Here is an 18,042-nt window from a genome sequence, read left to right on the forward strand (position 1 = left end):
TATATTGTACGCTAATGTGCTGTAGACAGTATAATATACACTGTATAATGAATACGTCCACATGGACAGCTCAGTTCGTGAGTAAAAACACTCATTATTAATACAGTACTGTATTTTGATTAAACAAAAACCTAATGAAAATTATCGAACTCAAAATTGCGATATTTCCTAGTTTACGTAAATGGATGAACTACTTTTCTTCCCTCCTATACCTAGTAAAGTGATTTGTTTGTATATTACGCCAGTATCATCGAACTCCAGTCGTGGAAAGGGGTAGCAAACGGTTTTTCCGGTTCTTAATCGTCGATGCAAAGGTATAGCCAGGTTAATATTAAAAATGCTATTAAAAATAAAATGATGTCCGTGTATTTCTCACTTAGATAAGGCGTGGGTTATGGTGAAGAGGAATATACGCATGCGCATTTAGGCCAGTGTGCTATCTGCAGATTTTGACTTGAACGAAAAATAGGATTCATCTATGTGACATGGAACCCCCAGCTTTACTTACCTTCTATTCAGGTTTTGTATCATGGACGCTTGTCAGCCTGACGCGGAATCATATTAATGTAGTATTTCGTAACGCTCTGTAGTTATTGTGCAGATGTGGCAACGTGGGAGGGCCGCAGACGGAGGCGAGCTGGAACCCCGCGGACCTGACCCTGCTGATGCTGCAGGGCTGCCTGCACACGCGGACGGCGCCCGACATCGACTGGCAGGTACTGACGAGGAGCCGCCCCGCCGCGCCGGGTGGAAGCGTTGTGCAGCGCACTGCAGCAGGCTGTTCCTGTTGCAGGTGGAGCTGACGCCCGTGGACTTCCTGGGCCGCGTGCTGGTCAGACTGCTGCAGGACGCGCCGCTCTCCGTCGGGAAGGTCTTCCACCTGGTCAACCCGCGCACCATGGACTGTCGGTGAGCGCAGTGTACAGATGGCTTGCCTCATGTGCCAAGCTCATCACAGTAACGCCAGGACGCAAACGTTACAATATAAGGCTATGACATATACTATACACTGATTTATATAGAACTAACACATTTCTTTCTTTCCTTCTTTCTTTCTTTCCTTCTTTCTTTTTTCCTTTTTTCCTTCTTTCTTTCTTTCCTTCTTTCCTTCTTTCTTTCTTTCCTTCTTTCTTTCTTTCTTTCCTTCTTTCTTTCTTTCTTTCTCTCTTTCTTTCCTTTCCTTCTTTCTTTCTTTCTTTCCTTCCTTCTTTCCTTTCCTGCTTTCTTTCTTTCCTTCTTTCCTCCTTAACTTCTTTCTTTCTTTCTTTCCTTCCTTCTTTCTTTCCTTCCTTCCTTCTTTCCTTCTTTCTTTCTTTCCTTCTTTCTTTCCTTCCTTCTTTCCTTCTTTCTTTCTTTCCTTCTTTATTTTTTCTTTCTTTCCTTCTTTCTTTCTTTCTCTCTTTCTTTCTTTCTTTCTTTCTTTCTTTCCTTCTTTCTTTCCTTCCTTCTTTCTTTCCTTCTTTCTTTCTTTCTTTCTTTCCTTCTTAACTTCTTTCCTTCTTTCTTCCTTCTTTCTTTCTTTCTTTCCTTTCCTTCTTTCTTTCTTTCCTTCTTTCCTCCTTAACTTCTTTCCTTCTTTCTTTCTTTCTTTCCTTCTTTCTTTCTTTCTTTCCTTTCCTTCTTTCTTTCCTTCTTTTTTCCTTCTTTCGTTCTTTCTTTCTTTCTCTCTTTCTTTCTTTCTTTCGTTCTTTCTTTCCTTCTTTCTCTCTTTCTTTCTTTCTTTCTTTCTTTCTTTCTTTGAGTTCTCACCTCGCCAATAATTCACTGAATGGAAGTGACTAGCTGAAGCTACAACGTTGTAACCTCAAATATTTGTTTAATTGTGTCGTTTCACTAAGCATAATTTTTACAGCTATTGCCAAATGTTTACTCCTGAATGTTATATTGCAGGATGCCAAGGAATGCTGGTCAGTGAAATACAGTAAAACCTCCCTAAAACGAAACGCGATCGTTCCAGAATTTTATTTTCCGTTTTACAAAGGGTTGAGTTTCAGCAAAACTAAGAATAGACTACTGCATTATGCTCACTGTAGAAAGAACACAATCAAGAAATAATTTGAAATAAAAGTTACTACAGTAAGGGAGAGTTGGGTAGTATCGGACATCGGGTAATATCGAACAGTGCGTTTTTTTTTTCATCTACCACCAGATGGTAGTACCTGAATGACATGGTAACGTTTCTCTATGCGACATCACAGAAACGTAACCACGTCAATCAGGTACTTTCAGCTCGTGGTAGATGAAAGAAATTTACTGTCCGATATTACCCGATGTCCGATACTACCCAACTCTCGCCTACATTCAAAGTGAATTTTATTTTCATAATTATTAACTTACGTAATTGCAGCCCCTCTCTCTCCCTCTCTCTGCGCCCTAGTTTCTTGCCCCCCACATTTCTTTTAAAGTGCATTACCGCGACTTTTTTTGGAGGGGACGTTGTGGGATTTCCTTCCCGTCCTGCATCAGTTCAGAGTGTAAATTGCGCCCTGATCCATCGGTTGTTAACTGAAGTTGTGTGTGATGGAAAATAGATTAACTTCATGTTAGACAAATCAATCCTTGGATGACAGATAGCATTGTCTAAAAACAGTATGACCTTACGACCTTCACATTTCATTGCTCCATTGAAAGAATGAAGCCACTCTTCCAAGATAGAACTGGTCATCTAGGCTTTCTTATTAAATCGCACAGTTTTACTTTATTCGCACTGTTATTTAACACTGTATTGGCATATTAACACAAAACTCAGAATAAATAAACGAAAATGTGAAACTAAATTGCCATTACGCTACAATTATTCACAGTTTTATTCAACTTGCACTGTCCTTTATCACTGTATTGGCTTGGTAGCACAAAACTGAGAATAAATGAACGAAAATGCAAGAGGGTTGGAAGAAGTAACGCTACAGGAGATCAGTAACCTGCTCGGGTCCTTGACAATAAGCACAGAATAGTGACATGGTTAGAGAAGATTCACCCCCAACGCCTGACAAAGAATAGTGAAAGTCTTCAAGATCACTGCATGTACAGTCGCACAAAAAATTATGCCATGCTTCGTACAGTATATTATCGCAAAATTAAAAATGGTTTGATAGAATTTAGCAACAGTCATGCTTAAAATTATCCGTTTTAGTCAGGTTTTTTTTTACGTAAATGGGGCCTAAAATGATTCCGTTTTCGCGTTAGACAGTTTTCCGTTTTAAAATATTATTTTACATAGGAAATTATTCCGTTCCCAAATTTATTTTTCGTTTGTGCAGGTTTCCTTTTTATAGAGGTTTTATTGTATCATGGTAACATCACAGTCTACTATATACAGTCGCGAAGCTCAATATGTAGTAAATATGCAAACATGGGTAGTTGCCCACCACTAGGATCGCTACTATCGCCTCATCATCGCAGCTCTCTCTCCTAACAGACGACAAAATATGTTACACTTTCGTTGTCTTGTTCTTTTGGGAAAAATTAACACCTTCCTTCCATTATTGAAATATTAAATGCATAAAGTTAATTTATTATTTTAACGAAGTATATTAAATTCCACCATAAACTCGAAGATACCTGCAAGAAATAAGTTAATATAATTTTTGTTTGTGCAAAACGAACTGAAATTTACTATAATCGCTTCACTCATTCAAGATTATAGCGATAATTAACTATGAAACCAATAAATATTAATTTGCATTTCCCTTTACAACAATAATAATGGAAATATGAATTAATGGAGTAACTTACGTGTACCGGTACTTGTAGTGTAGGCTTACGTAGTTAAAGTGGGATGAGGTTAAGCAATAATAATCACACCAGAATTGGAAATAAAACGTGATCAATAAATTTTATTGTAACAGACTTTTTCTTCGTCTCTAGTAAAGCGACAAATAAAAATAACAACAAAATTAACAGCTATAATAAAAAACATATCCTTTGAAGAAAAAAGTAGGCCTAAGCAATAATAATCCCAATAGAATTGAAAATAAAACGTGATCAATAAATTTCATTAAAACAAACTTAATTTTTATACGTCTTTAGTAAAATAACACATAAAAATAATAACAAAATTAATAGCTACAATTAAAAATATATCCTTTGAAAAAAAGTAGACCTAACCTTTATTTCTGTGGACAGAAGTGACAGAACTTTAACCAGTATCTAATGTCCTTTCGGTTAGACTGAAACATTTCATTGTGAAATTTAAGGATATACATGTAATGTATTCTAACAGTCACAAAGAACTTCAAATTAACAGTTTTGTTTCTGCACAGCATTCTTGTGGAAACCCAGGAACCTTTCTGAATCTTTCGGAAATCGGAAAAAGGATAACTCTGGCCTCTTTCTCTTACTGTTGCTACAATTTATAGCACTACAAACGTCTCCTCCTTGTCCCATATTATTATTCCAATTATTATATTTTAGCCATTAACATTTTCATTATAACCAATAACGAACATTTCACAAGCATCAATGTGAAATACGCAACGAGCTAGCACTCGATAGAAATACGACACAGTCCAAAGTCGACCATGGAAAGTCTATTGTTTCTAGTTGCTAACCGCTTGGAGCGCTTTATCACGAGATTTGCAAAAAAAAACACCTCAAGCTTCGCGACTGTATATAGTAGACTGTGGTAACATCTTAAATACTCGTATATTACTTATCTTACTTGTTAGTAATATCATTATGTTATTTTCGTTTTATTATTTTATTTATTTGTTATTATTCGCGAAATACCCTTGTTCAAATATCAGGCAGCTCACATGTTTGAATATTAAACCCGCTGTACGCGCTGTTACCGTGACGTCACAGTGTGCACCTGTTCGCAGACTCCTTTGGCAGCTGATGCGTGAGCGGGGGCACCCCATGCAGCTGGTGCCGTACGCCACGTGGTGCAGCAATGTGGGGCGGGTGCCGGACCTGGCCGGCCTGGTGTACTTGCTGGACAGCTTCAAGTACGTGACAACAGCAATGTAAAATAATAATAATAAAAATAATAAAATAATAATAATAATAATAATAATAATAATAATAATAATAATAATAATAATAATAATAATAATAATAGTCCACACCTGTGGAGTAACGGTCAGCGCGTCTGGCCGCGAAACCAGGTGGCCCGGGTTCGAATCCCGGTCGGGGCAAGTTACCTGGCTGAGGTTTTTTCCAGTGTTTTCCCTCAACCCAATGCGAGCAAATGCTGGGTAACTTTGGGTGCTGGACCCGAACTCATTTTACCGGCATTATCACTTTCATTTCATTCAGACGCTAAATAACCTAGATGTTGATACAGCGTCGTAAAATAACTCAATAAAATAATAATAATAATAATAATAATAATAATAATAATAATAATATTTTTTATTTACCGTGTATACAGATTTCTAATGTTTACACAGCTTTCTGTGCCTAAAGTCATAGGGTGCCAGTGGCGGTTCCTCGGGGGAGGGAAGGGAGGAACGTCCTCCTCACATTTTACTTCTTTTGAAAGTAAATACCAAATAAAATATATGCCTTGAAATTCGAGGAAGATTCGATAATTTTTAAGTCCACAGCTATAAGAAAAACTCGGTTGATCAAGTTTTAAACGACGCACGCTCATGTGCTGCTAGAAAACTGTGAGAAAGATGCGAGATTGTCTGTGTGGAGGAAAGTCAATCCATTCCTCCTCTACTGCAGTTAACACACACAGACAACAGCGCACTAGCGGCCAGAGAAAGAAGCAGAGTTTTAAAGCAAGTAAATGAATGGAGAGGGAGGAAATCCTCCTCTGAATCAGTCATGGGCGGGAAATAGAAACCGACTGGTCGTGCAGCAAGCTCGCTACCGCTGCCATCTAACGATGCTGCATTCAACCGGACTATAACACATCTAGGAGGAGACACAACAAAAACAGTTTTAACGCAACGCTATGAAAGACACCATGTAAACTTTATTCTTTTAATTATAAATCAAAAATATTATTCATTGCACTTTATATAGGCTACTATTCATGGTTTGAAACTTTCGTGGATATTTGAAAGTTAAAGTCGGGTTTATGTAAAACAAAGAGGAAGTAGTTCTACGTAGTTGGCCCCTGAAATTCACTTCTATTCATTGTTTACTAGACAGGGCAACAGCCAAGTTGTCAGTTTTGTACAAATATATTTTAAACTGAAAGTAGGTACTGCAAACTACATTATTTTTAACATAAAAAATTAATCGGCCACCGGCAGCTTTGAACAATAATGATAGTATGACTTTACAAGAACTGACATTCTTCAAAAGCATGTGATACTGAACTTGTAAAATGTACATGTGGCAACACAGACCACGTGGGTGGGTGCATTGTTCTCACTTTCATCAGATTATTTTCCATTCCCATTTCCGTAAAACGGTTCCGGTTACGAGTTAGTAGCTGGTCTCTTCCAACACGTGTGATGCTGTAGTGTGCTCGAAAAATGCTACGAGGTTGTGAATTTCCTTGTAATTGTTAATTTGTGCAATTATTCAACAATGAATGGAAGTGAAAACATAATATATTTTGGACAATTTAGGAAACTCAGTTTACAAGAACAGATTATTGCTATACAGAAGGGAAGGCCAACCCAACACAACCTGGTCTCACATGTATGCATGTAGGCTAATTTGTAGCATGTTTCATTCAAGAAGAAGTCATTTAGTGCTGTTAATTTCTTTCCTCCTCTTAAGAAATATGCAGGAGCCGCCACTGTAGGGTGCTATTCATAGACATTTCACTAGCCCGCGCTACGAGCGTGCTAAACTAGCCCCGGCTATCGACTGGTTACTTGTACAGGATTCATATCATATCATATCATATCATCATATATCATATCATATCATATCATATCATATCATATCATATCATATCATATCATATCATATCATATCATATCATATCATATCATCATATATATCATATCATATCATATCATATCACATCATATCATATCATATCATATCATATCATATCATATCATATCATATCATGTCATATATCATATCATATATCATATCATATCATATCATATCATATCATGTCATATCATGTCATATATCATATCATATATCATATCATATCATATCATATCATATCATATCATATCATATCATATCATATCATATCATATCCTATCATATCATATCATATCATATCATATATCATATCATATCATATCATATCATATCATATCATATCCTATCATATCATATCATATCATATCATATCATATCATATCACATCATATCATATCATATCATATCATATCATATCATATCATATCATATCATGTCATATATCATATCATATATCATATCATATCATATCATATCATATCATATCATATCATGTCATATATCATATCATATATCATATCATATCATATCATATCATATCATGTCATATCATATCATATCATATCATATCATATATCATATCATATCATATCATGTCATGTCATATCATATCTCATATCATGTCATGTCATGTCATATCATATCATATCATATATCATATCATGTCATGTCATGTCATATCATATCATATCTCATATCATGTCATGTCATGTCATATCATATCATATCATATCATATCATATATCATATCATGTCATGTCATATCATATCATATCATATCATATCATATCATATAGCGTATCGTATCGTTAATACTGGTTTATGAATACGGAGAACGTTAGTTCGCTGATCACGTTTTAAATAGCGGGGTTAACGTACGAGTGTGGCAGGCTGCGACATGCAAGACAGTAGTTATTGTAATGCAGTGTGTTGCTGTTAAAAGAGAATGGAATTGACGTAGTAATGCTGTGCTTTGACAGAGACGCCGCTTTCTTCAAGAACGTGTCCACCTTCTCGCAGGCGAACCTGAACGCGTGCCTGCAGGCCTGGGGGGAGGCCTACCCGCCCGTGGACGCTGAGATCATGAGCCAGTTCCTGGGCCACCTGGCGTCCGCAGGCCTCTTGGAGCTGGCGCCCACTGGTGAGTCATATTCTAACTCTGGATAAGCGCTTGCCTGCGCTCTGGCGCGGGTTCGATTCCCACTTGGGCCGATTACCTGGTTGGGTTTTTTTCCGAGATTTTCTCAAACTAAGGCAAATGCCAGGTAATCTATGGCGAATCTCGCGAGATATCATCTCACTATCACCAACACCATCGACGCTAAATAATCTCGTTGATACAGCGTCGTTAAATAAGCAAGTAAAAAAATACTGGATAGATTTTTTTCATATTCAGTACCTGCGAGTCAATTTATCGAATGTGACCAGACGTCCAGTCTCGTTTTTGGACCTTCCGTCACGTTCTTGTTGGAAAGCCTCTTGCTAAACAGTGTTCCGAAATGGGATAATATTGGAATGTGTAGAGATGCTGTAGCGTTGATGCCAAAGCCACGCGCAGTGAATTTGTTGCTGTGAAGTAATTCGTTGCTGCAGACAGTTGAACAGAGGGAAGGAAAAAGTCCATCTGAGATGGGTATAAATATTCAGCATTGCAGGTGTGAGGTGCAAAGCGAAGAAACTTTATCTTACAAGATTTATTGTCGTATAGCAGTATTGCTATTATGACGTCAACAATGTAATACTCCAGCAGTTTCGAAAGTTGTATAAGTAAACGCTGTTATATTTAAATTATTAAATCCGTATTGTAATGTTCAAGGAACATTTTGATAGTTATTCAAAATATGTTGTTGTTGTTTTCTAATGCCAGGCGTTTGACAATAAAGTCATTTGACCTCTTGCACTCCAATATTTTTCAAAGATATTACCATGGCCAGCCACTGAAGCACAGATTTTCAGGGTTCCGAATCCATTTCTTGGTTTGAGTTGCACAATGGGCAGTTAGGGGACTGATATATTCCAATTCTATGCAGGTGTTTGGCCAAACAGTCATGGCCTGTTGCCAATCTAAATGCAGCTACAGACGATTTTCGTGGTAAATCGGGAATCAACTGTGGATTATGATGCAGAGAGTTCCCTTGAGATTGTGTTATCAAATTTTGTTTGTTGAAGTCTAAGTATGTAGATTTAATAAATCTTTTCACAGAGTAATACGTAGATTTAGTAACAGGTCTGTAAGTAGCAGTGCTGCCCTTCTTTGCTAAAGCATCCGCATTCTCGTTTCCCAGGATTCCACAATGGGATGGTATCCATTGGAATACAATTCTTTTATTGAGTGATATTAATTGAGAGAGCATTTTAGTTATTTCTGCTGTTTGAGATGAAGGTGTGTGTTTAGAGACTATTGATAGAATAGCTGCTTTGGAGGCTGACAATATAACTGCATTCTTAAATTTATTGATGTGGCATAGAAGATTCCTGAGACTTTCACTTATTGCAATGATTTCTCCATCAAAACTTGTTGTTCCATATCCAAGAGATCTATATATTATAAATAGATCTATATATTCAAAATATATAATATATTCTGCTGTGAAATAATTGTATTGTATTTATTAAAAGTGTGTAAACAAAGTCATAAAAGAGTTATTGCATCTCGACTTCATAATGTACATTTTGTTCACCCTTGTCTTTTGCTCGCTTCTATTTGTACCGCAATATGTCGACGTTTTTATGACATCTCCTATGTGACAGTAAGAAAATAATTTTTCATGAGCAAGAAACAATTAATTAATTATCAGTAGGCCTCCACTGATCCTGGATGAAGTCATTTATGTTCGTCATGTTGACTAACGTTTTTTACCAAATTACTTGATATTCTTATGGCCCATTTATTTTTAATTAATTTTTTCTTCTTCCTGACAAATTATGTTGTGTACTGTAACATAGGAGGTTTCATAAAATTAAGGACGATATGCTGAAACCAGGCCATTGGGGCGCTATTTCTTGTACATCCCTGGGCTACCTAAATACATTATTATAATTTCCTGTAACAAAGAAATAACTGTTAGATCCAGTCGTCAGCCATCTTGACTTAGAACGGCACTCTTATAAAACCGGTCGACGCACAGCTGAAGGTGATGACGTCACTGCGCAGGGTCTCCGGCGCAGGGCTCTCTGGCCGGCAGGGTGGTGCTCGTGACGGGGGCGTCGTCGGGCATCGGCGCCGCCATCGCGGAGCACCTGGCCCTGGCCGGGGCTCGAGTGGCACTCGTTGCGCGCCGCGCGGACAGGCTGCGCGCCCTGCAGGCGCTGATCGAGCGGCGGGGCGGCGCCGCCCTCGCCCTGGAGGCGGACGTCTGCGACGAGCGGCAGGTGCGTGAGTGCGTGCGACGCGTGTGCGCGCAGCTGGGCCCCGTGGACGTGCTCGTCAACTGCGCCGGCGTGCTGTTCTACACCATGACGCACCACCTGCACACGCAGCAGTGGCGCCGCATGGTGGACGTGAACGTGCTCGGCGTGCTGAACTGCGTGGCGGCCGTGCTGGGCGGGATGGTGGCGCGCAAGCGCGGACACATCGTCAACATCTCCTCCGACGGCGGCCGCAAGGTGAGCGATGGAATGCGATATAACGACATCTGGATTACCGAGATAAATTATACTTCAGTTACAGATTCAGTCACTCTCTTCTTTGTTGTTTGAGCCCAAGCTTTGACGACGTGGGCCTAATGCCAAACTGCACGGATACGAAAGAGCGCCTTCTTATTGAAGGATTATCTGCCGCTAGTTATAAGTATTTTTATGCTCGACCATGCCGAAATGTAGTAATTATACACCTGGTAGCAGCCCTTTAATGCATGTCATTAAAGTACACCTATTCATTAAAGCTCAGGTTTTCGATTATTCTCGGATATGCAATCGAAAGACAACGAGGGAAACGTCACGGAGGCTGGAAATCCAATACTGGCGCAGAAGGTTATGTTCTGTTACTATAATAATTAGCGTTAATTGTAAATAATATTCAAATAAATTTAATTTGTCATCTCGTTTTTCAATTCTAAATCAATTTCCAGGTTATATCAACATTAATTCACGTTATTCTCAGATTATATCAAGGTCAATGACATTATTGTTCCTTGGAAAAAATCAATACTGTCGCGTCTGCGTACATCTCACAATTTACGAGCTATGTACAAGGTCACTTCCGCTCTTCAGTTAGATACGAATAAAATGAATACTTCTGAATAATTTCAAGTTAGAAATATGGTCGAGCATAAAAAATCGTATGAAACTTGCCTATAATGGTAATTAAGACGCTCGTATGAAAATTATGAAACTTGCTTGCGCTCGTTTCATAAACAAACGTACTCGCGTCTTAATTACTACCATTATAGGCTCGTTGCATAATGTACCATTATGTGTGGGTGAATTGTCACAGATTCAGTTAGCCTGCGAGGTTTAGAATGACAGTAGACCCTATTGCTGAATGACTCTAGGAAGGGATATGCTTGTAACTTCGTTATAAACCACTCATGTCGTCTAGCGCTAATGTCGCTTCTATATATCGCATTATGTACGATGATAGTGTATGGATTAACATGCTAGAGTGGAAATGAGTGTTGAGTATGGGATATAGGCCTGGTTGCATTACCGTACAGATTAGCCCAGTGCGCTACTCTGTCGGACAGGCAGTGAGGACACAGGTCGTGGGTGAATCATAACGAGACTCTGATTTCTCCGTGCTGTGCCGCAGGGCTTCCCCGGCCTGGCCGTGTACTGCGGCACCAAGTTCTTCGTGGAGGGGCTGTCCCAGGCGCTGCGGCACGAGGTGGCCGAGCACGGCGTGCGTGTCACGTGCGTGCAGCCGGGCGACGTGCGCACAGAGCTCTTCCAGCATTCCACGGATCGAGAGGTCAGTTGGTCTGCTATGAAGCGTACACAACATGGTCAATGTTAAGTAAAGCAAATACGTATACACAATGGACACTTGATGTCAGTCTATATAAATTAATTGTATCCCCTGGGCCCGTCCCTCAACTCAACTGAACGTAGGCATGTAATATATTTGTGTAATGCCAGAACCCTGTTCCCCCCGACTTTACGATCGTGGCTCATGGACGTCGCTTGTGCCGAGATTTAGAGACTATGCACAGTGCACCGCACACCACTCTTGTTATATCATGGAGAATTGCTAGGATGTCGCAGACAACAGGAGAAAATCCCTGTGTTGCCTCGTTGAATGAAAAGTAATTGTAAATGGTTACAAGCGGGCCTAGACTAAGGGGGATAACAAAGAACGTTAACGTATTGTAGGAACATCCTGTCAAACAGCTATAGGTAATAAGCAGGCTTCGAGACTTCGGACCCAATAGAGCAGTTCAGTGTGAAATCCGCATAACGGCGTACTGAGTATAGTGGTAAAGTGTACAGTGGGTGGGGGTACTGTAGAATGAATGCCAACAAATACGCAAAGGAAAACGCTCTGGATTTGAAGGTTCTGACGAATAATTTGGTTTCATACAAACTGTGTCTGAAACTATTACACGGTTAGAAAAGTCAGAGCAAGAGATGCCGGAAGCCCTCAAATTAATTGAGGAAATGACACAGAGAATTAATGAGACATCAAGTACACCGGTTACTGAACGTGTAAACCGGAAGTGGAAATCAATTTTATGTAAAAATAACGGATATGGAACATTGTGTAACATAAACAGCAAATTAGTGGACATGGAGTCACCCGAGAATAAAGGACTGTCTCTTAGAGACTGCAATGATGTTAGGTTTTTTCGTTTTGCTCCTATCACGTCATGCGACGTAGAACGCAGCTTTCTACAGTACAAACTTTGGCAGATAACCGAAAAGGATTTACGTTTGAGACACTGAGAATGTATCTTGTAGCAATTCGGTACTGTAACTGCACTTCGTAAATTACGACCAATAGGATAAATGAAAAAATTAAGATTGCTACATGCTTATTTCCACCATTAACACTGTTTATAATTAAACACAAATGCTTATAAAAGACAGGACAATAAATGCTTTTCACATTCTTTTGACATTGTCATTGCGTAATGTATATTTACTTTCAGAATGTACATATGTGTGTGTTTCCCCATACTACCGTACTCTACTCTAAATAGCAACGTTGTTACCTCAACACATCTCTGCAGCGAGTCAACAACCTATAGTGCATGCACAGTAAACTTATTGTATCGGGTCCAAAGTCTCGAAGCCTGGTGATAAGTAGCACACCCCATCCCCTCTTGTTGCTGATTGGCAAGGTTTCCCTAAGCTTCCTTCTGTATAAAACATAGAGTGTAATGGTCTCTGGATTTAGTTTCGGTAAAATAGCAATTTGGTCGTGAATCACTATGTTGCTGTCGTTAACTAATGTTCAGTTCTTGGCAATAAAGACATTACCTCCTGGTCAGCAGCTTCATTACCAGATAATCCACAGTGTTGTAATGTACGAACAATGTAGGGACCATATTTACATGACCTACACGCAAACCCCCAAACTGTTTGGAGGGCAGCACCTCCATAGGATTCTGACATACTCCCCTCTTCACCACTAGGGGGCGCCATGATGAATCAACATGCTGACATGGCGTTTCTGTTGGAACACGTGACTTGGTTCCCAGAACCTCGTTTGTTAAAACAGATTGCACCACGGGAAGGATGATTACAATGATGTTTAGTGTTGAGTGGCAGTGACGCGTTGCAGGCCCAGGATCGCTACCAGATGGTGCACAAGATGCGCGTGCTGGAGGCGGCAGACGTGGCGCGCGCCGTGCTGTTCTGCGTGAGCCAGCCGGACCACTGCGCCGTGAACGAGCTGCTGGTGGAGCCGCGCGGAGCCCCCCTGTGACGTGACGCAGGTCAGTCCACACGCCTGGAAACTGAAGTATCTGTCATCCTTTTTTCCCCCGTAATGAAACAAGAATAACGGGAAATAAAATCGGTGAAAAAGGGATATGTAGGGGCGCTTCCTAACACAGATGTACTTAGAGGATCGAAGGCCTGTCTGTGGGGTGACTGTAATTATATACACAGCATTCTATAGGGTGTCCAAAAAGTCCTGCATCATAGGGAAATCAGAGAAAATATTACATCATGCGTTTGTTTGTTGGTATGTATGGAACGACGTCCGGTTCGTTGCATATCAGCGACCGACCCAGTTGTTTTAAACTTGTCTACAGTGCTTTCTTGCACATTTTTGTCAGGATGTTTTGTGTTGAATTCCTCAGCCACCTGCCCTTGCGACCGTTCCTCATGTCCACAGAGTAACACAATCTGCTAACAGCATCATCGAGCTGAAATAAAGAAACGCATGATTTTCTCTGATTTCACTATGATGTAGGACTTTATGGACACCCTGTACATTGCAAAACAAACGCATTATTTCATATAGCTGGAACTGCTTTCGTTACAAACATATGGCAACATTGCTTGGCGGTGCTGTGGGGACCTGTTGTAGTCGTCAAACAGCATCATGCTACTCAAGAAACTGGTGTGAGAGATAGTCGAATGGCACAAACGGGGGGGGGGTACATATCTCGGCAGATGGATTGGACGTAGCAGACCTGTTCCATGGCCGGCACGTTCGCCGACTGACACCTGTGACTTTTCATTGTGGTTCACGCATGTGCTCTCAAATCACGCAATCCGGCAACAGCTGCTGAGGATCCGGAATACGCCAGATGTCTTCAAACGCTCGACTGTGCTGTGGACACTTGCGTATTGTCTTTGTTCTGATTTTCCAGCGCAGTTCCTGTTTGTGTTGCATAATATGTACGACTTTTGTGTTCCTAATTACTGATCACCCTGTATATTGAGTTGCCCTGCATCGCAGATATTCAGGAGTAATTGAAATAAATGAACACTATGATTTTATTAACAAAGAAGAATCTTGAAATGAATACGTAATGAATGGATCCATAAAAAACAGGCCAGGTGCTGCATAGGATGTCTGACCAGGGCAAAGGTATAAGGTTAGCAAGTGCTTTCTACAGAATCGAGGAAAAGTTTTAAAAACGGACAGAGCGAGATTTTGTGACGCACTTCATAAACGTGTATTTTTGGCACGATCATATTTTTGAAATTGCTAATACAATATATTTTGCAATCAGCTTGTTGAATCACAGAGCACGTCCATCTGTCTGCAACCTACTCTACATCTTGTATTAATAAGTGCTTTCACTCAAGTTCAGGATGGTGTCGTCTTTCCTTGCAGATCACTTGGACGTGGTGGACCGGCTCAACGCTGCAGTGGCTTGTCAACCACGAGCAAGCAAATATAGAGATGATGAGCGGCTGCTACTCTTAATTCTGCTGTACAGGCTCATGTCTGATCGAGCCACAGGGTGATCAATAAAATTTGTGAATTGCCATTGCGGGCGCCCAGCTTGTTCGCCCAGTGCTGGTGATTTGTACCTGTTCGGTTCTTTTCATCTGCTCTCGCCTCTTGGCGAGATTTTGGCCATTTCTTGTTACGTTGTGCGCCATCTTCAAAACGTGTATTTCTTCCTAAAAATTATATATATGAAATTAATTCCTTGTTTGAATAAAGCAAATTCTCATTTCATGAACTGGATCGCTTTGACATCAACAGCAATATGTTACGTCAGCCAGCTGCCTTGGGACCGCACTACGGTTACGGACCCCTTGCCTGCAGACCCGGTAAGTAGGGGAAATATGACGTCAGCCTCACTCTACTTTTATTGGGGATGATTGACTTCTACGTAGAGTTTTTGTCATTCTTTGCATGTGGGAAAATCTATCACTGGCGGCACTAATTTAAAAAAAAACATTGTAATGAAGTATTTATAATGCGTTATGTCTTTTCAAGGTTTACGTTTATGCTAGATTTTCTGTCGGTAGTTTCTTTGAGGTTTCTTTGCACCTAGCCTGCTTTAGATTTTCAAAAACTTTCCTCCTTTCATCATCTACGGAAACATAAATTTGTAGCATTTAAGTAATGAACCTTCAAAGTTAATATAAATGTCACTATTCATTATAAATAAATAAATAAATAAATAAATAAATAAATAAATAAATAAATAAATGAATCAGTATACAAGAGATAAGTTTGGAAGTAAATACCGAAAAGACAAAGCATATGATTATGTCTCGTGACCAGAATATTGTACGAAACGGAAATATAAAAATTGGAGATTTATCCTTTGAAAATGTGGAAAAATTCAAATATCTTGGAGCAACAGTAACAAATATAAATTATACTCGGGAGGAAATTAAACACAGAATAAATATGGAAATGCGTGTTATTATTCGGTTGAGAAGCTCTTATCATCCAGTCTGCTGTCCAAAAATCTGAACGTTAGAATTTATAAAACAGTTATATTACCGGTTGTTCTGTATGGTTGTGAAACTTGGACTCTCACTTTGAGAGAGGAACATAGGTTAAGGGTGTTTGAGAATAAGGTGCTTAGGAAAATATTTGAGGTTAAGAGGGATGAAGTTACAGGAGAATGGAGAAAGTTACACAACACAGAACTGCACGCATTGTATTCTTCACCTGACATAATTAGGAACATAAAATCCAGACGTTTGAGATGGGCAGGGCATGTAGCACGTATGGGCGAAACCAGAAATGCATATAGAGTGTTAGTTGGGAGGCCTAAGGGAAAAAGACCTTTGGGGAGGCCGAGACGTAGATGGGAAGATAATATTAAAATGGATTTGAGGGAGGTGGGGTATGATGGTAGAGACTGGATTAATCTTGCTCTGGATAGGGACCGATGGCGGGCTTATGTGAGGGCGGCAATGAACCTCCGGGTTCCTTAAAAGCTATAGGTAAGTAATCAATATACAGTTCGTAATAATGAACTTGCCCGGAAGTTTGTCTATTCTACTGTATAATTCTTAATTTGGACTTTGTTTAAATATCATTTAATATTGAAATTGGATGGGACACAGTAAACAAACAATTCTTTCGTATTCTTCAACAACAAAATAATGATATACCCATTTCCTTTGGAAGTAGTATGTCTTCACGGGTTTAGATTTTGCCATGTTTCAGTTCTCTTCGAACTGCAGTACGCGTATTGTGTACCTGCCGCCGCGAGGATGAATGTTGATGTAGCTGAGCGCCATGACCACACTGGTAGAAAAGGGTAAGAAGGCAGTCGCTCTGAGGAGCTGCAGGTCTGCTCTATAATAACATTACAGTATCATCGTTGTAAGTCTTTATAGCGGTTTTGCTTACGATTCGCCTAACCCGAAATACAGCCCGCATCTTCACCCGAGTTCACAGACGGAGGCCTACGCCAAAATAAAGGTTTTGTTCCAGTGTGTGGAGAAGGGAGTGAGATGCACGAATTGGAAGTGGGCATCAATTAGGTCGATACCGATCGATAAGAGCTAATGACTTCGAGCCTGCCATTCCGTGCACGGCTACCCTAGTTTGCGGAGCTCAGCTCTTCGTTTTGGGCCACGGGCGTCCACACTTCACTTCCTATGCACAGTGCACCAAAAAGTCCTGAGAGGTCGTTGAAATCAGTAATTCTCTGTGGAGAAATGCGACCACTGTAGAAATGCTATTTCTTCACAGCTCTACATTCATAGAGTAGCTTGTCCAATCTGTGCTTGCATGGCTTGTCTCCTTTCGCAACAGAGATTCGTTTAGAACGAAATCTTGACCACGTGCTCACAGTATTGTTTTTTTTCTTTCCTCCCGCCTAATTCAGACAGTGGACTCTGGAGACTTACTTCAAGGCCGAAAGTCTTTATATATCTTGATTACATAACTTTTAACACTGTATCACTTCGGAATATGTATGATAAAAACTTTCTTATGTTAAATTTTAACGTACCTTGTTAACATGTTTCGACCTATTTTGGATCATCTTCAGAACTGATCGTTGTTGGTTTTGGCGCGTCTTGTTTCCTGTGAGGGTGCGTTCGTAGTGTAGAGCCAACCACACCTACAGAGACATCAACACAGACATGGAAATACTGCACATCCAACCAAAAAGCCAGAAACTCAACACACTAGAACAATATGAAATATACAGACACACGAAAACACACCCCAACGATATTCTCAACACACAACTCAATTTCAAAACACATACACTCTTTGACTCTACACTACGAACGCACCCACACAAGAAACAAGAGGCGCCAAGACCAACAACGACCAGTTCTGAAGATGACCCAAAATAGGTCGAAACATGTTAA

At 40.0% G+C, this 18,042-nt stretch overlaps 1 protein-coding gene across 1 annotated transcript in view; it reads left to right on the forward strand.

Annotated features, from left to right (window-relative positions):
* Positions 1–15,431, forward strand: part of LOC138698734 (uncharacterized) — a 51,009-nt gene extending 35,578 nt beyond the window's left edge. The window contains exons 16-23 of the mRNA XM_069824958.1: positions 602–716; positions 794–909; positions 4,821–4,946; positions 7,827–7,987; positions 10,001–10,452; positions 11,597–11,755; positions 13,568–13,721; positions 15,077–15,431. Of these exons, the coding sequence (XP_069681059.1) occupies positions 602–716; positions 794–909; positions 4,821–4,946; positions 7,827–7,987; positions 10,001–10,452; positions 11,597–11,755; positions 13,568–13,711 (1,273 nt within the window). The 3' untranslated portion in view covers positions 13,712–13,721; positions 15,077–15,431. The remainder of the gene's footprint in view (positions 1–601; positions 717–793; positions 910–4,820; positions 4,947–7,826; positions 7,988–10,000; positions 10,453–11,596; positions 11,756–13,567; positions 13,722–15,076) is intronic.
* Positions 15,432–18,042: the final 2,611 nt, after the last annotated feature.

This window comes from Periplaneta americana, chromosome 4, assembly GCF_040183065.1.
Source record: "Periplaneta americana isolate PAMFEO1 chromosome 4, P.americana_PAMFEO1_priV1, whole genome shotgun sequence".
Classification (NCBI taxonomy): domain Eukaryota; kingdom Metazoa; phylum Arthropoda; class Insecta; order Blattodea; family Blattidae; genus Periplaneta; species Periplaneta americana.